The 19,582-nt window shown below is 39.7% G+C and overlaps 1 protein-coding gene across 1 annotated transcript in view; it reads left to right on the top strand.

Annotated features, from left to right (window-relative positions):
• Nucleotides 1-19,582, top strand: part of Slc25a21 (solute carrier family 25 member 21) — a 472,867-nt gene that overhangs the window by 407,560 nt on the left and 45,725 nt on the right. Inside the window, exons 4-6 of the mRNA XM_021179180.2 lie at nucleotides 6,108-6,174; nucleotides 11,316-11,375; nucleotides 15,594-15,701. Of these exons, the coding sequence (XP_021034839.1) occupies nucleotides 6,108-6,174; nucleotides 11,316-11,375; nucleotides 15,594-15,701 (235 nt within the window). The remainder of the gene's footprint in view (nucleotides 1-6,107; nucleotides 6,175-11,315; nucleotides 11,376-15,593; nucleotides 15,702-19,582) is intronic.

The following is a 19,582-nucleotide window of genomic DNA, read 5'->3' as shown; positions in this document are numbered from 1 at the left end:
TGTGTGTGTGTGTGTGTGTGTGTGTGTGTGTGTGTGTGAGCTCACATGTGTGTTCCAGTTCTGCACATACATCCTAAAGTCACACTCCACCTTATTTGGTTGGTAAGAAGTAGGAGTTTGAGGCAGTTTCTCAGGTAGCCCCGGCTGGCCTGGAACTCACTGGGTTCTTAAACCTCTGATCCTCCTTCCTTCCTCCCTCCCCAGGGCTGTGATTGGAAGTTGTGTCTCTACACCCATTTCTTGGAGCATTAAGGATCATAACTAGGTCCATGGATAATGAGCAAGCACTCACAGGAATCACACCCAGGAAGTTGTACAACCCAGCACTCTACCCACTTCCCCAGCCTCTTGTGTTTTGAGACAGGGTCATTCACTGAGCCTGGAACTCTGTCACTAGGTTAACTGGCCATTGAGTCCCAGGAATCTGCCTCTCCAGAGCTGGGATATAAGCTTTTCTGTGGGCTCTGGGGAATCTGAACTCTGGTCTTTATGTTTGCATCTCCCCAGCCTTAAGCTGGAAATGTCTTTTATCTGCTATTTCCTTGCTTAATGAATGCTTTCTTTAAAAAAAAAAAAAAAAAAAGGCAAAAAACCAAAAATACAAAAAAAACTTATCAATTGAATTGATAATAAGCTTTCTGATGTCTGAGGTTTGCCTCTCTGTAAAAGTCAGTCTCAAGGAAGCTACACTGCTTTTCTTTGTCTTGAGAAACCACAAAGAAGGAAGTAGCCCTCATTACTGTCCCTAACACAAAGCCTCCTGAAAGCAACTCAGAAAATGTCTCAGCCTGACTGTAAGAGTCCAGCTCTATAGAACAAACAAGTTTCTGATAAGTAGTTTTTACATACTGTATTTAAAAACAAAAAAACAAAAACCACTGAAACCAGCAAGGTGGTGACTCAGGCAAAGAAGGGGAGGGTAGAACGTGAGATTTCTTTCCACTCCTTATTATAAGTTTCTCCACCTGAGTCAGACTTGGAGAATGTTGGGCCCTGCCCCGTCTTTACTCACTCCTCACCACAGTCTAAAGTTTTCAGGAGCTAACTTAAAGCAAGTGGGGATTTTTCCATCTACCCAAGTGGAAACGGTGTTGTAAGATACTCGAAGGTTTATTGGTCTCTATCTGGATACTTGTTCTCTTCATGTCTAAAGTTTAGTTTAAAATAGGATAACCAAAACCTGTCCCTCATAACTAGCAACAGCAGGAAAGTGTCTTTGAAGGCTTGACTTGCTATAGGTGAACCACCAAAGCTGACGCAAGCCAAACAAAGGATCCCACATCTCCTCCGTTCATGCAGTCTCTATCTTTCATTGGTTCTTTGATGACCTTTTAGTCACCCATATGTCAAATTGTATTGTACCTTAAAAGCAAGATAGGAAGAAAAGTGAGGTAAACTTACTTCCTGCTCTTGGCACAAACGTGTTTTAAATAAGCTACGTGTGAGCTGTGTCTTTGGGAAGAACACGTGCAATGTAGTTTTTGATCTTCGTTTTATAGATGTACATAAGTACTACAAGGCCTGTTTTGATTGTACAATTGAAAACAAATGTGATCCAAATTCGTAGCACTCTGTGTCTAACAGGTTTGTAAATAACAGCTCTCGTTAAGCATGTGACATGCTAAGCATTGTAAGCTAATGGCTTTGGAAACCTGGAATATCCTCACATTTATTATGGCTTTGGTCTGCTAATAACCCATTTTGCACTGTATCCTTGGGCTCTCTCATAGGCTAAGGTTGTAATACATCATGTGTTCTCAGAAAAAAAGGGAGCCTAATCCGTTTATTTTGCAATGACCTCAGTCACTTTCTGCTAAGTGCTTTATTTACTGCATTGGTTTGAGCTTTATTGCTGTGAAGAGACACCATGACCAAGGCAACTCTTATAACAGAAAACCTTTAATTGGGTCTGGCTTATAGGTTCAGAGGTTTAATCTGTTATCATCATGGCAGGAAACACGGCAATCTGCAGGCAGACATAGTGCTGGAGGAACTGAGAGTTCTATATCTTGGTCTGAAGACAGGAGACTGAAATTCCACACACTAGGAGGAGACTGAGTATAGAAGACCTCAAGGCTTCACCCCATAGTAACACATGTCCTCCAATAAGACCACACCCACCCCAACAAGGCCACACTACTAGTGCCACTCTCTATGGGACAAACATTCAAACATATGAATCTATGGGGGTCAAACCTATTCAAACCACCACACTTAGAAATTAACAAGTATCTCTAATAAAAGTATTGCTTAAGAATTATGGTTTCAAGGACTGGAGAATTGGCAGAACACTAGTGAACTGTCCTGGCTAATCTTCCAAAAGACCTGATTTGATTCTCTAATTTTTGCTCTGAAACAGCAAACCAAACTAATACAAGCCAGAAGCACAGGAAATTGACAATGCAGGCAGTCAAAGACAAGGGTAGAAAAATATCTTTCACAAAAAACGTCATTCCTTTTTTGAAGTTTTGAAATCTGTGTATCATATTTTGCAAAAGGAAACTTTAATCAACTATCAAATCAAGCTAGAGAGACAGTATCCGCTTGGGACTTTCTCACATTCTCCTTTCCACATTTTGTATGTAGCTCTTCCTTTTGTTCCAAGGGACAATTCTAACAGGTTAAAAAAAAAATCTTTAGAGGACATGGTATCAAAGGTCTGCAGAAAGCCATGCTGGCTATTGGTACCTTAAGGAGTATTTTCTGGATCCACAACTCTGGACTATTAATAGTCAGCATAGTTCAATTGTATTTAGGTAAATTTTTTACTGCAGATTTTACAGGGTATCTCAGAGAATTAAAATCAGAGGTAAATATCCAAAAGTTGTCTATATATAACTAAGTTTAAAGAAATCTCTATTGCCGATTCATATACCCAGCACCAGCATTCTCTTCCTTTTCTTGCTTCCAATCTTCCTGAATATCGAATTGGTATCCATGACAAGAGGAATCCAGATTACTTCACTTCCTCCTCCTCTTCCTCCTCCTCTTTCTCCTCCTCCTTCTCCTTGTCCTCCTCCTGCTTCCCTTCCTCCTCACAGCAGATTGGCTTCTTCCAAATAACAGAAGCATGTCTACTGTTGCTTTGCTGGTTTTATGTTTCAGAGCTTTAACCATACCAAGCAAGATGACTGTTCATTACCAACTTCTAACTCCTGGAGAAAAGCTCAGATAGGACTAGCTTGAATTGTATTAAAGAATTAGAATACCCTTTGGGTCCATTTGAACAAGGTGTCTAGCCATCTCCTTCCTCCCAGATGTCTCATACTGTGTAAATAAGTTGGTTCCCATGATTTAAACAGACTGGGTGTGGTAGTTCCTCACAGAAGAAGTGCTGGCATGACCATCGGTACATGGCTACTGTTGCATAGATAGTGTATGCAAACAATGCAGGAAATTGGGTGATTCTAGAGTCCCATTTACTAGCTAATGTTGCCTAGGATCTTTTAGAATGGTTAAAACTGTGTTGCATAAAGTTCAGGATGGTGGGACAAGGTTACTGTACATAAAAGGAGCTTAGCAGAGAGAAGAGGAGGACACAGCCATGGAACATCGCCAACATGAAGCAGAGGGCCCTGGACCTCCTGGCTCTTTACACATTAAACCCTTATGTTTCTCCCAGCTGCCTCTCTGTTCCCTCCTGCCTTACACCTCTTTTTAATATTTTCTCCCAAATGAAGTCCTTGTGTGTTACTTATAAGTCAGTCCTCTTCCAGAAAAGCCACACTGTACTTGAGACAAACATCTAAAAATAAGGAAAATCTTGTGTCCCCTTGTTCTTTTCTTGGGATCACAGAATCTGGTGATTTAAAAAGACCAACCTTGAGAACCATCACACCCACACATTGCCAAATCTCACTTCTGGTATCCATGACAAGAGGAATCCAGGCAGCTTGACCATATGTCAAAGTAGAACCTACCACTTTTCAGGAAAAGCCATTCACTCTTTAGACTGGTTATCCTATTAGAAGTACTACTTTCAAGAACCTCCAGCTGGCTGAAGTTCATCTTCCTTTGCTGCTTCCATCTCTTGGTGCCAGTTCTTCCACCTGGAAACAGAGGGTTCCAGTATCTTCCCACCATGTCTTTCAAGAGAGCCACTCTGTTCACTGCATTGCTATCGAAGATTATTGTCGCAATTCAGCATCTTTTCAAACTGTTCTCTATTTCTGTAATATAGGACATCAAGTCCACCATTACCGTGAGGATTTTCTTTTTAAAACTTTGCTTATGTATTTCTCTTACTTCCCCCCTCATATCTACTAGTAATTTTTCAGATATGGAAAGACCTGGACAGAAAGAACAATACTAGTCACTGCTTTCATTATAGCTAAAGAACCTCCAGTCACAAAAATTATTGTTCCCAGTAGGAAGACCATACCTGTGCTCTCATGCTCAAGAGTGGAGAGTAATTTGGTTAAATTAAGTTTAAATGATTAAAAGGTATTTAAGTTTTACAAGTGTGCTGCCAGGAGGAGGGAGTGTTGTGAAAATTTAGGTATCAGTAGTTAAAATTGGGATGAAATGGGATGTGGCAATTTACAAATTCTTATAATTCTTAAAATTGAGCTTTCTTTATTTCTAATACTAGCACTCATATGCTCTATTAAGTCAAAGCCCGTGAGCAAAGTAAACCTATATCAGGAGTCACACTTAACAAGCTTTTGTTTTAAGTGCAAAAAGAACTTGAAGGTAAGATTCCAAAGAGCAAACGACCCTGGAGGAACTAACAGTTTAGAAACTATAACACAATCCTTTGCTCCCTCCTTAAGGGTGCCATTTAAGCCAACGAACTGATAAAAGCAAGAGACTACAGTGTTGGGGTGGTGTCATAGTCAGAGTTTCTATTCCTGCACTAACATCATGACCAAGAAGCAAGTTGGGAAGGAAAGGGTTTATTTAGCTTACACTTCCACATTGCTGTTCATCACCAAAGGAAGTCAGGACTGGAATTCAAGCAGGTCTGAAAGCAGGAGCTGATGCAGAGGCCATTGGAGGGATATTTCTTACTGGCTTGCTTTCCCTGGCTTGCTCAGCTTGCTTTCTTATAGAACCCAAGACTACCAGCCCAGGGATGGTACCACCCACAAGGGGACCTCCCCCCTTGATCATTAATTGAGAAAAATGCCCCACAGCTGGAACTCATGGAGGCACTTCCCCAACTGAAGCTCCTTTCTCTGTGATAACACCATCCTGTGTCAAGTTGACACATAACACTAGCCAGTTCAGGTGGGTAACACAACATGGGAGGTTAGCTGAAAGAGGCTCATAATTTTTTGTTCTAGAAACATAAAGAAAAGCAGACTCAATTTGAGGAAGTGGGAGTGAGGGTTGGAATCATTCAGAGGCACTTCTGACTCATGTAAAACAGACATAGTAGATCTCACTCTTATTTGTAGCCACTTAGGGACTCATCAAGAGGAGAGTTACTTCAGAAAATAGAACAGGATATTCTATTTCTATAATTATAATATCAATAAATTCTATTTTATTTTAGTCTAAATTAATTAGGCACAGTAGCCTCAATGCTGACATCGAGGGACTTTTCCCCTACCAATCTTCATAATCCTAAACCTGGCCCTCCTCCTTCTTGCTCCCCTCCTACTAAGGGAGTTCAAAAATACACATAACAAGCGAAGGATAGAATGGGTGACCTAACCCCACAGACTCAGAACTAACCAGTAAAGTGAAAATTAAAGGTTATGCTGCCTTGCTGACCTCACAAGGTTCAATCCACTGTGTTTGGGTTTAACCCTAATCCCATTTGGTTACCAAATTTAAGGGAATAAACAGCCTCCAACAGCTTGAAGTGGCCCACGACACAGAGAAAATAAAAACCCCTTAGAGTGAGAAGAGTCTGTGCATCGATAGGTAGAGTTTGTGGCCACATTTCTCAGGCTACTCTCAACAATCCAGACCCAGGATCACTTAGCCACCCTCCTAGTGTCATAAGGGCATAGACAGGATTCTTATTGTCACTCTAGAATTACAAACTTCATACTTAGCATTCTGGATTGGATATTCATTTTCTTTATTCATAAACAAAAGCAGAATCACCTAAGTGTCAATTTCCTTACTTATATAAAATTATTTTCTTTCTCCAATAGGTTGTTTGGCTTTTACAAGGGAATTATCCCACCCATTTTAGCTGAAACACCAAAAAGAGCTGTCAAGGTAAGTACTGTGTGCTTTCCCTCCAAATGTCAACAGAGGTCGGCAATAGCTTCAGTACCAAGGCACCCATGGTAATCAAGAGAAGGCTTCATTCACTTCCCTTAACTCACATCACTTAAACACTAAAAATTTTAATGCAGAAATTATAGGATAATACTTATCATAATTAGACTTGGACTGTCTCTCAAATATAAATATTTGTTTGTAAGGGTTTTTTTTTTCCAGCAAAGGTGTAATGAGGAACACACACACACAAATAAAAAAACAGTGTCTAAAACTCATTTAATTAAATCACAAATCCACAAAAATGCTTGGACCTTTTCTCAAGCAATTCAGAGATATCAATTTGGAGCAATGAATATTAAAGAAAAACATGTAGAGTATCCTGAAATAATTTCTGTCTTATGAAATAGACTACTTATTTGTGGATGGTTATCAAATAATATTTTTAACAAGTCAACTTTTGCTCCCTTTAATATCTTCTGTTAAAATTCTCTGTTGTTGTCTACAGAATTCTTATTTGCATTTCTTTAATGTATAACTCTGGAGATTTGTGCACTATTTGTTGGCGATCAGGGCACGACCGAGAATGTGTGCCAGACCCTTGAAGGATAAAAGACCTGCACACTGTTTCCCATGTGTTCTTCCAGGCAAAACTCCTAGTTGCAGTGGCTCTAACTGGCATGGCTCTCCCATCCACCCCCATCACTGACATCACCAAATGCAGCTTTGTCTTTTTATAAAAATAGCCTAAGAATAGACATAAAGACTTCCTTTCCAACTTTATGCCACTTATTTTAATGACATCAAGCTTTTTCACATACTCAATTTTTATCCCCAATATTCCTGAAAAGCAAGAAGGAGCAGCTTACACACTGTGACTGAGTAAGTGAAGAGGTTGACTGGGCTTCAAAAACATGATGAAGTAACTAACATATATACACAAACATCAAACTTTTGCATTATGTCAAATAGTAATGTAATAGAATTTAGTCTCAGGTCTCAAGTTCAGAGAAGAAAGCTTCCCAGCATGCTCCCCCTATAACCGTGTTGTCTTTGTTGCCCTGGTTTTTTGTGCTTTCCTTGTATTATTGCTTCAACCCAAATTTCATTACGAGGATCGGAATCGCAGTCGAGGATCTGGAAAAAGTTCACCAAAGTACACAAAAGGGCTGAATTGAATTATGAAATGGCTTCACTTGATAAAAGATTGCCCAAGTAAACAAACAGAACAGAGTTCCTGTTCAAAAGGAAAGTCACTTTGTCTCCCTGGAATAATATATTCATTTGTTCAGTGTTTTCCATGTGTAAATAAAGTGAATTGTAATTAGCCTTCTTCCTGTAGCCATTTCCCTTAACGCTATATATTGGAGACAATTTACACTTTAAGAGGATTAAGTTTTATCAATGTTGAACAATCTTTTACAAAAAGAGAAAGAAAAAAAAAACCTGAGCTTTGTAAAACTGAGTAAGTCTGAAAAAAACCATAACAAAGCAGTGTTCCATGCCAGAACAATGGTTAACAGATGAACTGCTGGGCAGCTGGGTCTGGTGGATGTGTCCCAGACATCTTGTAGCAAGTAGATTTTACCTTAAAATTATTGAGACATATGGTAAGTACGTTGGCTTTTTAAGTTGAAGTTATAGTGAAGTGTATCTTTGCCAGATGGATAACACCAGTTTTTCAACACAAATTATGAAAACATTCATTTTATAGATATTTATCCTAGGATTTGTGAGGAAAGCAGCCCCCTTATTATAACCATTTCATACCTCATAAACTATTTCATTGTGTGTCATCGAAGTTTGTCTCAGAAAAAAATATTCAAAAATTGCGGGGGGGGGGGGGGCATCTACATGCATATACCATGCAGGTATGTCTCCCTTGGGATGAACACTTTAGTTACAATTGTTACTATAATCAGAAACTGACAACTTTATGCTTGTCTGTATTTTATTGTTTGAAATGAGGTTCATCATTATAGTAGTAAGACTTGTAAATAAATTAAATTTCTCCTTTCAACAATGAATGCAGAATCAAACTGCAATCAATGAACAGAAGGGAAGACTTGAGCAGAGGCACTGGGAGGTGGCAGACAGCAAGTTCTGGCTTCTATTCCTGCAGTCTTCTATTTGGCATCCCAAGGCTAGAAATGAAATTGTTTTCTGTGTTCAAATCTCCAAGGACTCTTTACCATGACCAAACTAAAGAGGGTTATAAACTGTGAAGGCTTCTTGTTCCCTATTGTGTTTCTGCACCTACTGTGTGCAGAACATAGTTGGTGTATAAATGAGTAAATGAAACAGGAAGAAATTTATAGGGAAAAGAATTTGTATGTGGAGATGATCTCTTCCATTTCTCCAAATCCTCATATTTATTATTCAAAGTTTCTTGAATGCCAAGACCTCACTTCTGATTGGGATACAGTAACAGGACCAGATTAACTGTCCCACATGAGCAACAGCATGAACAGTACCAACGAGCAAAGTACATGAAACAAGGGTTTTGTCTTCGAGACACTGACATCACATAATAAAGGACACTAACATCTGCGAGAGAGGAAACAAACAAGGTGGGCCCTATGAGTGACCCAGTGTACTGCCCTGAGCAGGTTTTTAAGGCCCTAAGTAAGGAGAGGAAATAAAGACCGAAACCAGTAGTGTCCTTAGTTCAATCAGACTGTAGGAATAGTAATGTTTCTAGAGTTGATGAGATGGGGGAAGAAGGGACTGAGGTCTTCAGAGAAACCCTCTCAAGTATTCAGCCTTAGAAGCCTGTGAGAGAACTCCTACCATCCAAGAAAGGACAGACTATCTAAGAGATCAGAGGATCCTATGATAGTGCACAGGGCTAGCAGGAGTCCCTGTGCCTGCCAGCCACTCTGGAAAGCCTGTTTTCCAAGGGCAATGAGAAGAGTGCTCAGAAGGATCCTGCCCTAAGAGTGGAGATGAGCACTTCTCATTGATTAGAAGATTCGAATGGCTTTCGCACAACCCAACTGTGTCTGAGCACAGAATAGCCAGGATAGTAGGTGTCTCAATGGGTTGGTTAATGAGCACGGTCTGAAAAGAAAAAAGAAAAACAGAGACAGAAAAATGAAGGACTAGAATTGTCCCCAGGCATCCACTTGGAAAGCCTCATAAGTGTGGATAGAGTTATGGGCTGAGTCCACATCCCTAGACTTCTTATCATTCCAGTTTTGTCTTTAATCTTCAAAACAGCAGAAAGCCCGAGAGGGAAAAAAGACAAACACACATTGAACAAACGCATCTCACACCATAAATTCCTAAGGAAATAGGGATTTCCATGAGGCCTATCACCTCCCAAAACATTCAGGACCCAACACCAGCATGGAGAAATGCTTCCAAGATGATGCATAGGACAGGAAAGTCAACACAGCGACTAATGTGATGATGCTCATGAGTATGTGCTGGCCTTTTTTTTTTTTAACTAGAGATTGAACACAGGACTTTACTAGGCTAGGAAAGCACAATCACCATGACTGAGCTGCAGCCACAGCCCACAGCCTACCCCAGTAGCTCTCAACCTATGGGTTGCAACCCCCTTGAGGATCAAACAACCCTTTCACAGTGCTCACCTAAGACTACCAGGAAACACAGATATTTACATTAAGATTCATAACAGTAGCAAATTACAGTTATGAAGTAACAATGAAAATACAACAACAGGAGGAACTATATATTAAAGAGTCTCAGCATTAGGAAGATTGCCCTACCCTCCTGTTTGATAAAATTGACATCTGGATTCACTACAGTAGCACATACAAGTAGCTCAAACAAACAAACAAGCAAAGAAACAAAATCCCTAAGACTACTTCGTTTTTTCCTTCCAGGATGAATTCTAGAGTTTCTACTGTTCTCTTATCAAAACAACCCAGGGGGGGCGGGGGATCAGCAAAGCACAAGTGTGTGCTAAGTTTACTGTATTTCTAGTGCCTAGAATGGAAGGAATGTAATAAACATTTAGTTAATTGAACAAATAAAACCCTTGTTCTAGGAAAGTCTATGTGCATACTTCATCTGAAACACCACGGCAACGTTCTCGTTCTTTAAAATAAGAAGAGTCAATCTGCTGCTAAATGACTCTTGGGTTACCCCAGGATTCCAATGGTCATGTACCCAGGAAACACCTCTTTCTAATAATACACTGTAACTAGTCCCCAAACTTCATTATTTTCTTTTTCTTGCCCTATTTTACTAGGCTTTAAAGTAATAGCATGATTTATCATCCTATTTCTTAGTTCTTATGAATCAGATAGTACAGATCCTAAGAATACACCTTATTATCATTGATGTTGGTAGTAACTCAGTTCAGTGCTCAGGCACAAAATACCCTTCCCAAGCAGAGTTCTTTCCCAAAATATAGAGTACAGGGGAAGAAAAAAGAAATATATTATATGAAGGAATTATTTCATTTTGTCGAGAAAAAAAATGTGTTTGTACAACTCGGTACCGTCTTCTGAAGTTGCCAACAATGTCATTCTGTTAATGATCCCTTCTTCAGTGTCACATTCTTAAGATCCTAAAGGAAGGAATAAGGTTGATGACAGTCTGTCACTGAGGCAAGGGGGTAGACCAGATAACCTTGATGAGCCCTATCCTAGTTTATCATGGCATCTTTGCGATCACTTAATGTTTAAAAATTCCATGGAGCTGTCAGGAGAACAAGCATTATACATGTCAGTTAAGGCTGAGAAGTGGATGTCTTCTACAAATGTGTTAGAAAATGGGGCATTTTCTTGGAAAGTGGTTCATCGAGAATGCATACAAGGATTTCAGGTCTCTGAGCCTATAATTTTGAATCACTGCCATAAGAAAGAAGTCTATTGATGTCTGGGGAGACTGCAAATGCTCATGGTAAATGGAGGTTGTATGGTTCATTTACTGCTATAAGGGATTCCATCAGATTTTCTGTAAGTTATTATAACTACATTTGAAAAATGTGAATGTTAAAATGGGATCTAATAGCAACTGCCCCAGACAGGATTAAAAGCTGTGTTAGATGGTTCATCATTTTAAAGTACTGATTAATATAATGATTTACTGAGGGTCTTTCAGCCAATTAGAGAGTTTGTTGCAGGAAATTGTTATAAATCTCTAGGTTTGGTTTTGTTTCACAGTTTTCTACCTTTGAGCTGTACAAGAAATTTCTGGGCTATATGTCACTATCACCAGGACTGGTAAGTGAGAATATTTATTATACTTAAGTGTGTATGTTATTTCATAAAGCAAAATCCAGAAACAAAAACTCTTTTGATTCCCAAATCCCAGCTACTAAAATATGAATTTGAGTTATTCAATGTTCAGCTACTTGTTGAAAGCTATCTTCATAATAACTCACAATCTGGCTATTTTATGGCTCTCAGTGATGAATTTATGATAATAATGATATGTCTGGAAAGGTCTCTATGAGATATGGTCAAGAATATAAAATAAAGACTACATTCACCTTTAGAAACCAAAGCATGCATTTGTTTACTTACACACTGCATGTATCTATTTATGCAAAAGTCAACATGCCTAAGATTATTTCCTAACAGGTCAGTTTCCCAGCTGTTGCAGAAGCTGTAGTAAATATAGGACCTCAAGTCACTTGGGATAAAATCACTCTGTGGTCAGAGGCAGACTGAGGGCCTTTTATTGGAATGACCGTGAACAGCTCAGCCGGGAAGAATAGCGGTCCTACAATGACACAGCTCAGGTATTTCACAAGGCTCACTTGGTGACTGGCCACTGCCCTGTGCCATTGCTCCCTGCTTGGTGACTTTGCTCCCTTTCATAAAGCGTGTTAAATTCTGTTGACCAAATATGTGTGCACTGAAAGCAAGCAACTGCATGACCCTCCCCCTCCCCCGAACCTGCAAAGGAAACCGTGAAGCCGCTTATTGTCACTCTATGTGGCAATGAAACTCTGAGCCCTGGGAAAAGCCCTATTTGGTGGCTAAAACCTCAAAATTCCACTGGAAAGGCAATGATCTTGCCTCTAGCTCTTTAATTATAGGTGTGTCTCCATGTATGGTGGAGTTGCAGCTGATAAAACTTCTGTAAGTCAAAAAGTATGGGGTACATCCAACCCACCAAACTTCACAGCTAAGCGGCAGAAGACATGATAAAGAATTGGTTGCTGACTTTTCCTGAAGGGACAGACAGCTGAGAATTGTAGTTTACTTCTCCTACCCAGCATCATGCACTCTTATAGCACTGCTGGCCTAGGGGATGATCAAAATCCAAAGTGTGGACTGTGTTTTATTTCTGCATTGTCATAAACAACAACGACAACAACAATAGTGTATATCAAGCTATTGTGTATCGGGAGCCATATATCCTTGTCTCATAAAGTTTGTCTCAGAATGTTTACTTTGACAAACAGACTGTCAAAGAAGAAGTATTTCTTATCCTCAAAATTCTTACATGCCCACTTTCTAGAAAGAAATCCGTTTCTAGACAAAAGCTTCCAAACCAGCCTCTGGACTAAATGGGGTAACGGCAAGGCAGGCTTAAATTCCAAGCTTGGAGCGGTGGCCTCACACCTTCAATCCCAGCATTCAAGAAGCAGAGGCAGCAAATGGATTTCCATAAGTACAAGGCTAACCTGGTCCACATAGTGAGTTCTATGTGGAACAACGTATATAGATATAGATATAGAACAACTAGAGATAGATGGTGAAATCCTGTCGCAAAAACAAATATGCATGTGTGTATGTATGTATGTATGTATGTATGTATGTATGTATATGCATGAATGTATGTATGGAAATGTGTCATTATGTAGTTTTTCACAGTATTTTTCCAAAACTCATTCTTAATTCTGGAAACATCTTGAGGAAAAAAGAGATTAAAGACGTCCCAGTGAGAGTAAATAAAACAGAGTCTCCGGATGCCTAGCTGGCTGTTTCGGAGACTCTGCAGGTCTTTTGACTCAAGATTTGAAATGGAAAAGTATTTGGCCATTCTATCTCCTATAAATGAAATTGTGTAGACCGTATCTGGCCCTTTTCTTTTCTTGAACTCATTTACTCTGGATTCCTGTTTGATACAGTGAGGCACTTAGCCATTAAATATGCCCTGGTGCTCACACAAAAGCCAGGGAGACTGGAAACCTGACAGCAAAAGCATGTCTCTGCAGCAATCCAAGTAACACGATCTGCTGATATCTGATCAATTCTTTTGACAAGGGACTGCTGAGCACTAGTTCTGACAGCAAATGTAGCTAAGCTTTATAGAGGGACAAAAAAGTGAGTTGCTTAGAAGATTGCATGTAGTGAGTAATAAAAACCCAGCATCTGGATTTTAACTTTCCCAGTCAGAAGAGTTTGAAACTTTTTTTCCCCGCCCCCTCCCTGCTTTTTTGGACTCCATGATAAAAGTCTGAGATAAATGAGAAAATATTTGGTCATTTACCCTATACAAATTATGCTTAAGATTGTAACGAAGTGGGATAGATACATGGAAAACATCACTAGTATTCCATCTCTCCTAGAATCTGTGTGCAGCTCCATTCTTCCTCTTTTCCACAGGACACCAGAGCAGCCATGTTTGGAAAGTGATTTAAAAGTTCTTCCATGCACGACTTGACCCCTGTAGAGAAACAAGAGTCACCATCTCTATTTTACAGTTGAGGGGATGGGAGCGTCCAGAGTTCTGTGGTTGGCATACAGCCGTAGCAGCACAGAGAACCTGTGTGACCACCACTCCTCCTGACCTGTCTCTCTGTGCCTACGCTTTGAAGTGTCGACTGGATTTCAGCCTCCCAGTCCCCTGGACCTCAGCCAACCCCACCTCCACTTTAAAGATACAGAACATTTATTACCCCCATCTTTCTTCTCGTCACTTATTTTGGAATTATTAGAGACACTAATAAGAATAAGAAGCATGTGAAGCCAGGCATGGCAAGCATGGCACATGTTTGTAATTCCAGTTTTTGAAAGGCTGGGGCAGGAGGATCACTATGAGAGTCCAAGAACAGCCTGGACTCTAAAGGTCTTGTCTCAAAAACTGAAAGAAATGAATGAATGAATGAATGAATGAATGAGATAGAAGATATCCATTTCCCATGTGTTTTTATTCCTCTATTTGGACACAAAACTGAGCTTCCCGGGATTAGTTTAATAGCAAGAAATTTTGAAGGGTAAAAATCTCTCTCTCTCTCTCTCTCTCTCTCTCTCTGTGTGTGTGTGTGTGTGTGTGTGTGTGTAAGTATGTATGAATGTCTGTTGATTAATTATTATCCTTGTTTTTAATGTGCATTTTCTGGAAAACTTATAGGTTGTCTTTGTAGAATAAAATTATATGAAATTTTTATTTTATATTACTAATACTTTTTGAGATGATGTCCCTTTATGTAGTCCTGGATATCCTAGAACTTGCTATGTAGAACCAGGCTAGCATCACACTCAAGAGATCTGCCCTCCTCTGCCTCCCAAGTGCTGGGGTTAGGCTTTTATTGCTGGAATTCAACCCATCAACAAAAAGAACCTGGCATGCAATCATCCTTTGAGAAATGTTCTAGATTTTAGTGGAGCCCCTCCAGAACAACCTAGATATTTTTAATCCGTTTTTATTACTCCGCTTCTGGGTGCAAAAATAGAGTAATCACTCCTTGAAAAACAAAAAAAAAAACAGCTGAGATGTAACTCAGTGTAGAGCTTTGCCTACTGTGTGAAAGGCCCTGACTGTGAGCCTCGGGGTTGAGAATAAAATAGAGACTGAATGAAAATAATTTTGTTTGTTAATAATCTTTAGCAGTAGCTCTAAGAATATGACTATTCATTTGAATGGTTCCAGTTATGAACCTGGAAGGTGGCTTCTTTTTTTTTCTTTTTCTTTTTTTGGTTTTTCGAGACAGGGTTTCTCTGTATAGCCCTGGCTGTCCTGGAACTCACTTTGTAGACCAGGCTGGCCTCGAACTCAGAAATCCGCCTGCCTCTGCCTCCCGAGTGCTGGGATTAAAGACGTGCGCCACCACGCCCGGCTGGAAGGTGGCTTCTTAATAAACATTTTATTTGCAGTTCTGTTCAAAAAATGCATCTAAGTAGAGATTTAAAAATGGAGCTCTTCCTTTACAATTTAAACTCATTATAAACATGATGATGTTTTAGGACCCACCTTTAACCAATCAAACAGCCTCCACTTTTGTTAAAGGAAAGCAACATTGTTGATGGGACTTTGACATTTTATTTTGAAAACACTAGGATGTGGTTTGTGGCTTCTGTAATTTCTTCTCCTTGAATTGTCAGCATCTAATCAAGAATTCAAGCTGTTTAAGTAATAGTGTATGGTACACTTGGAGGGTTTCTTCCTTGTTGTCCTAACTTCTGCTGCACTGCATAAGAAATAGAATGTTTAGTCCAACAGGCATGATCAGTTGTTTTAAAGCATTGATTGACTTATTTTTCTAGACATTTCTCATCGCTGGCTTAGGATCGGGACTAACAGAAGCTGTCGTGGTTAACCCTTTCGAGGTGGTAAAAGTTGGCTTGCAAGTCAATCGGAACTTGTTCAAAGAGGTAACCAGTTCATGTTTTCCTACTGTTAAGGGAATCTAATAAAAAGGTGTGTGTATGCATACATAAAATTATAAACCCTCATACACTTACAAAACCAGAAAAACATCCTTTAAGAAGTAGAATAAGAAAAAGTCGATTATATCCTGCAAAGCATCACAAATCCATTAAGATGTGATAGATAAACAAGCAGATACATTTTTTAGAGTGCTAATGAAAGTTATAGTGACTTGGTAGAACTTTCCCCTAAATTTACTTTTACAGGACATGAGAAGATGCTGTAGCAAACTCACTGAGGTGATAGCATTATTATGCTTTTAGAAAGATGAAGTCATTTTTTTTTAAATTAGCTCACTCCTTTCTTCACCCCACCCATAACCCACCCCAAAAGTTTCTGATAATCTGTCAAAATTGTCTTTGGGTTAAACCTGAATGAGCAAGTGTTGAAGCCTGCATAGACGTCACCACTTGCACAATGATGGCTCTTGACATCTAATCACTGATACGCAGTGTTCCATGTAGACAGCTTCTCTTGGTATGTTCTGCCTTCACTTCCTTCTGGTTACCTAATAATTCCCTTTACACTGCCAACTCTCACAGTTCCTGCTGTATTCTTTTTGGATTCTAAACACAAAGCACAGGGGAAACAAGGGGATTAACATTCCAGATCCCTTTCTAGCCTTTAAGTTCATAAGTGGGTAGCATGTGGTATGGATTGGTCTGGGGTGTCTGCTGACCTGGATTTTTCTACTGAAAAAAAAAAAAATATATATATATATATATATATATATATATATATATATATATATATATATCCCTACCTACTACTTAAGCAGCTGGTAATGGGTGGAGACCCCCTCATCACCAGCCCACTTCCTGCCTGCTGATAATGCCTGGGAGGTTCCTGACAGCTTCTTTGGCAGGGGAGTTGGGATAAAGGGGCCTTACTCACCTGTTTCTGCCAAGACCCAGAGTAGGGGAGATTGGGAAGGGTAGGGCTGTTGTACCAGATGGTATCTACTCAGATGAACTCAATCTAATCCAAAAAGTTACATTTTGGTTTGGGGGGTTGGGATTTTTGCTTTTGTTTGTTTGTTTGTTTGTTTGTTTTGTTTCCATGGTTTTCTGAACATCAGAAAGGCCTGAAAAAACTCTCAGTGTAGCCCTAGATTTTTTTTTTAATGTTCTGTTTTCCAGTCTTTCTAGATTAAGGGAAAATGAAGGTGAAACTTAGGAATATAAAAGGAGAAGGGTCCTTTTCAAATGCCCCCATCAGCAGGTAGCGTCTAAAACAGTTCCCATGAAATCAGCCTAAAAAAACTAGTTTATTAGAGTAGGAAAATGACCAGCAAGAAGAAAATTTTGGAGTTCACCACTCAATGCCTTATTTTGCCCATGAGGAAGCTTGTCCCAGAGCAAGGGGAGCCAAGGAACAAACAGGTTTTCAGCTGAAGGTCTTTGTCCAGGCAACATGTGACACAGAAACCAAAACAGGGAAGAGTACCAAGGAACACTCACTAGAATAAAAATAAGAAGTGTCCACAGGACTGTGTTTATTCCTAATGTTCTTTGTGTCTCTCTGGCTCCCAAGGAGAGCCCAGGTAAGAACTCAGGCTGCACACACCAATCCTTTGCTAGAGCATGGTAAGCACCATGCCCACACAAAAACTTTCTGCACGTGAGCACAGTCCAGGACCTTTTGTGCAATCCATGTAAACTGCTTGTGTATTTCAGTCATCCTTTAACTGAGGGATAGAGGGAGCTTGCTAGGAGTAATTTATTTTACAGAATTCACCGAACTATACCTTGCCTCATATTTACTTAGGATAAAATTTACTTTCTGCATTATAAATATTTCATAAATGTTGACAAATCAGGATTTAACAAAATGACCATGACTGTCATTTAGATGATCTAGACCAGGGTTTACTCACAGTAACTCAGGAGCTGAGCTAAGGTTTCATTTTGATGTGATGCTTTCTAGGCAGTATCACACAAATTGAAAATGCACTTAGCAGTGAGGGTAACCAGGCATGTAATAAGCCATCAACTGCCCATAGGTCCCCAGCTAGAGATGGGGGCTCATAAACCCCCTCTCCCCATGCTAGAATGTCAACGAGTTTGATCTTGTTCAGGTGTCTTGCGGGCAGCCTCAGCTGCTGTGAGTTCAGGGGCGTGATAGTCCTGTCACGTCCAGAAGACAGTTTTGTGAGTGTCCTCCCAACCCTGGCTCTTATAATCCTTCTGTCCTGTTTTCCATGATAGTCCCTGAGGCTTAAGAGTGGGTGGAATATAGATGCCCTTTTCTTGGCTGAGCATTCCATGGAGAATTATGCGCTGAGCTTCTACCAACCGTGAACTTCATTAACCAGAGTCTACACAGAGAAATTTCTCTGAAGAAGTCTGAGAGGTACATTCTACAAGTGGTAGCAGATTCACCCATTGGACCTGGGTAGCAGATTCAATCATGGGCGCATGGAAGATTTACAGTGGCAGGCATGGGTTTCCTCCTGCAGCATCCAACAAGAAAGTGCTTAGTTACCTCCATCATATTTATGCCACTGTGTTTTTAAAATATTTATTGACAAGTTGTGGCTTTTTTAACATACTATTCATTTCACCATCCTGGTTACTGATTGGCAGATATTTAATTTTTATAAGTTTTCATGTATTCTAGATGTTAACTATGAAGCATAGCTAGAGGAGATTTCTCTCCTATTCTTTAGGTTGCCTGTTCTCTGCAGATAGTTTCATTTGCCATGCAGAAACCTCTAGTTTCATGTATTCTCATTCATTGATTCTTCGAACTATTTTTATAGTTTTATGCAGGAGGGTTTTATGCAGAAAGTTATTGAACATACATGCACATATTCAAGGGTATTCCCTGTATTTTCCCCTATAGAAGTCGCAGAGTTTAAAGTTTTAAATTAAACTCTTTTGTTTTACTTTTAACATTTTTTGTTTTATTCTGTGCACAGATGCTCTGCCTGCATGAGTCTCTGCATCACATGTATGATTGGTGCCGGCAAAGTCCAACACCACTTCCTGATGTGCTCTCTTTTTTCCTTGACTCTTTGGGCATAGTTATATGGGTTTGTTTCTTGCTCATATATCCGATTGTTCTACCTTTCTGATTTTATGTTGACACCGTGTTCATTTGTCACTGTACTTCTGAGGTATACTCTGAGGAATCCTTATCCACTATTGGTGAGAGTGTAAACTAGTACAATCACTGTAGAAATCAGTATGGAAGATCCTCAAAATATTAAAAATAGAGTTACCATGTGACCCCCATACACCACTTGTGGGCATATCCATGAAAGATGCTATAACCCAGCACAGATACAGTTGCACAACCGTGTTTGTTACATGTGCTATTCACAACAGCGAGGGAAAGGAACCAACTTAGATGCCACCCAAAAAAAAAGAACCCTTACAAAAATGTGGCAGCTATGAACAATGAGTGTTTTACTTAGTTTATAAAGAAAACCAAAATAATGAAAATTTGAGCAAAATGAATGGATTTAGAATCATATTAAGTGAGGTGACCCAGTCTCAAAGACAAAAAGCTCATGTTTTTTTTCTCATACTAAAATCTAATGCTTACAAATGACAGGTATAGACTAGGAACTGGATAGGGGGCCACAATAGTGGAAGGAAATGTTTTGATGGGGAGGAAAAGGAGTTTCATGTGGCATGAAAATGCCAAGCAGTCTACTAAGGATAAGGAGAACGCAAAAGGGAAGTGGGGTGCCGGTGGAGAAAGGGCAGAAGGAGACAAAGGCAAATTTTGATGGTTGGGGTATTTGGAGACAAGGTAGAAACCTAGCACAGTGAAAACTTCATGACACCTAAGACCATAACCCTATAAAAGACTCCTAGTA

This window comes from Mus caroli, chromosome 12 (genome assembly GCF_900094665.2).
Source record: "Mus caroli chromosome 12, CAROLI_EIJ_v1.1, whole genome shotgun sequence".
Lineage (NCBI taxonomy): Eukaryota > Metazoa > Chordata > Mammalia > Rodentia > Muridae > Mus > Mus caroli.
Note: the sequence above shows the minus strand (reverse complement) of the source record. Positions and strands in the feature narration are given on the sequence as shown.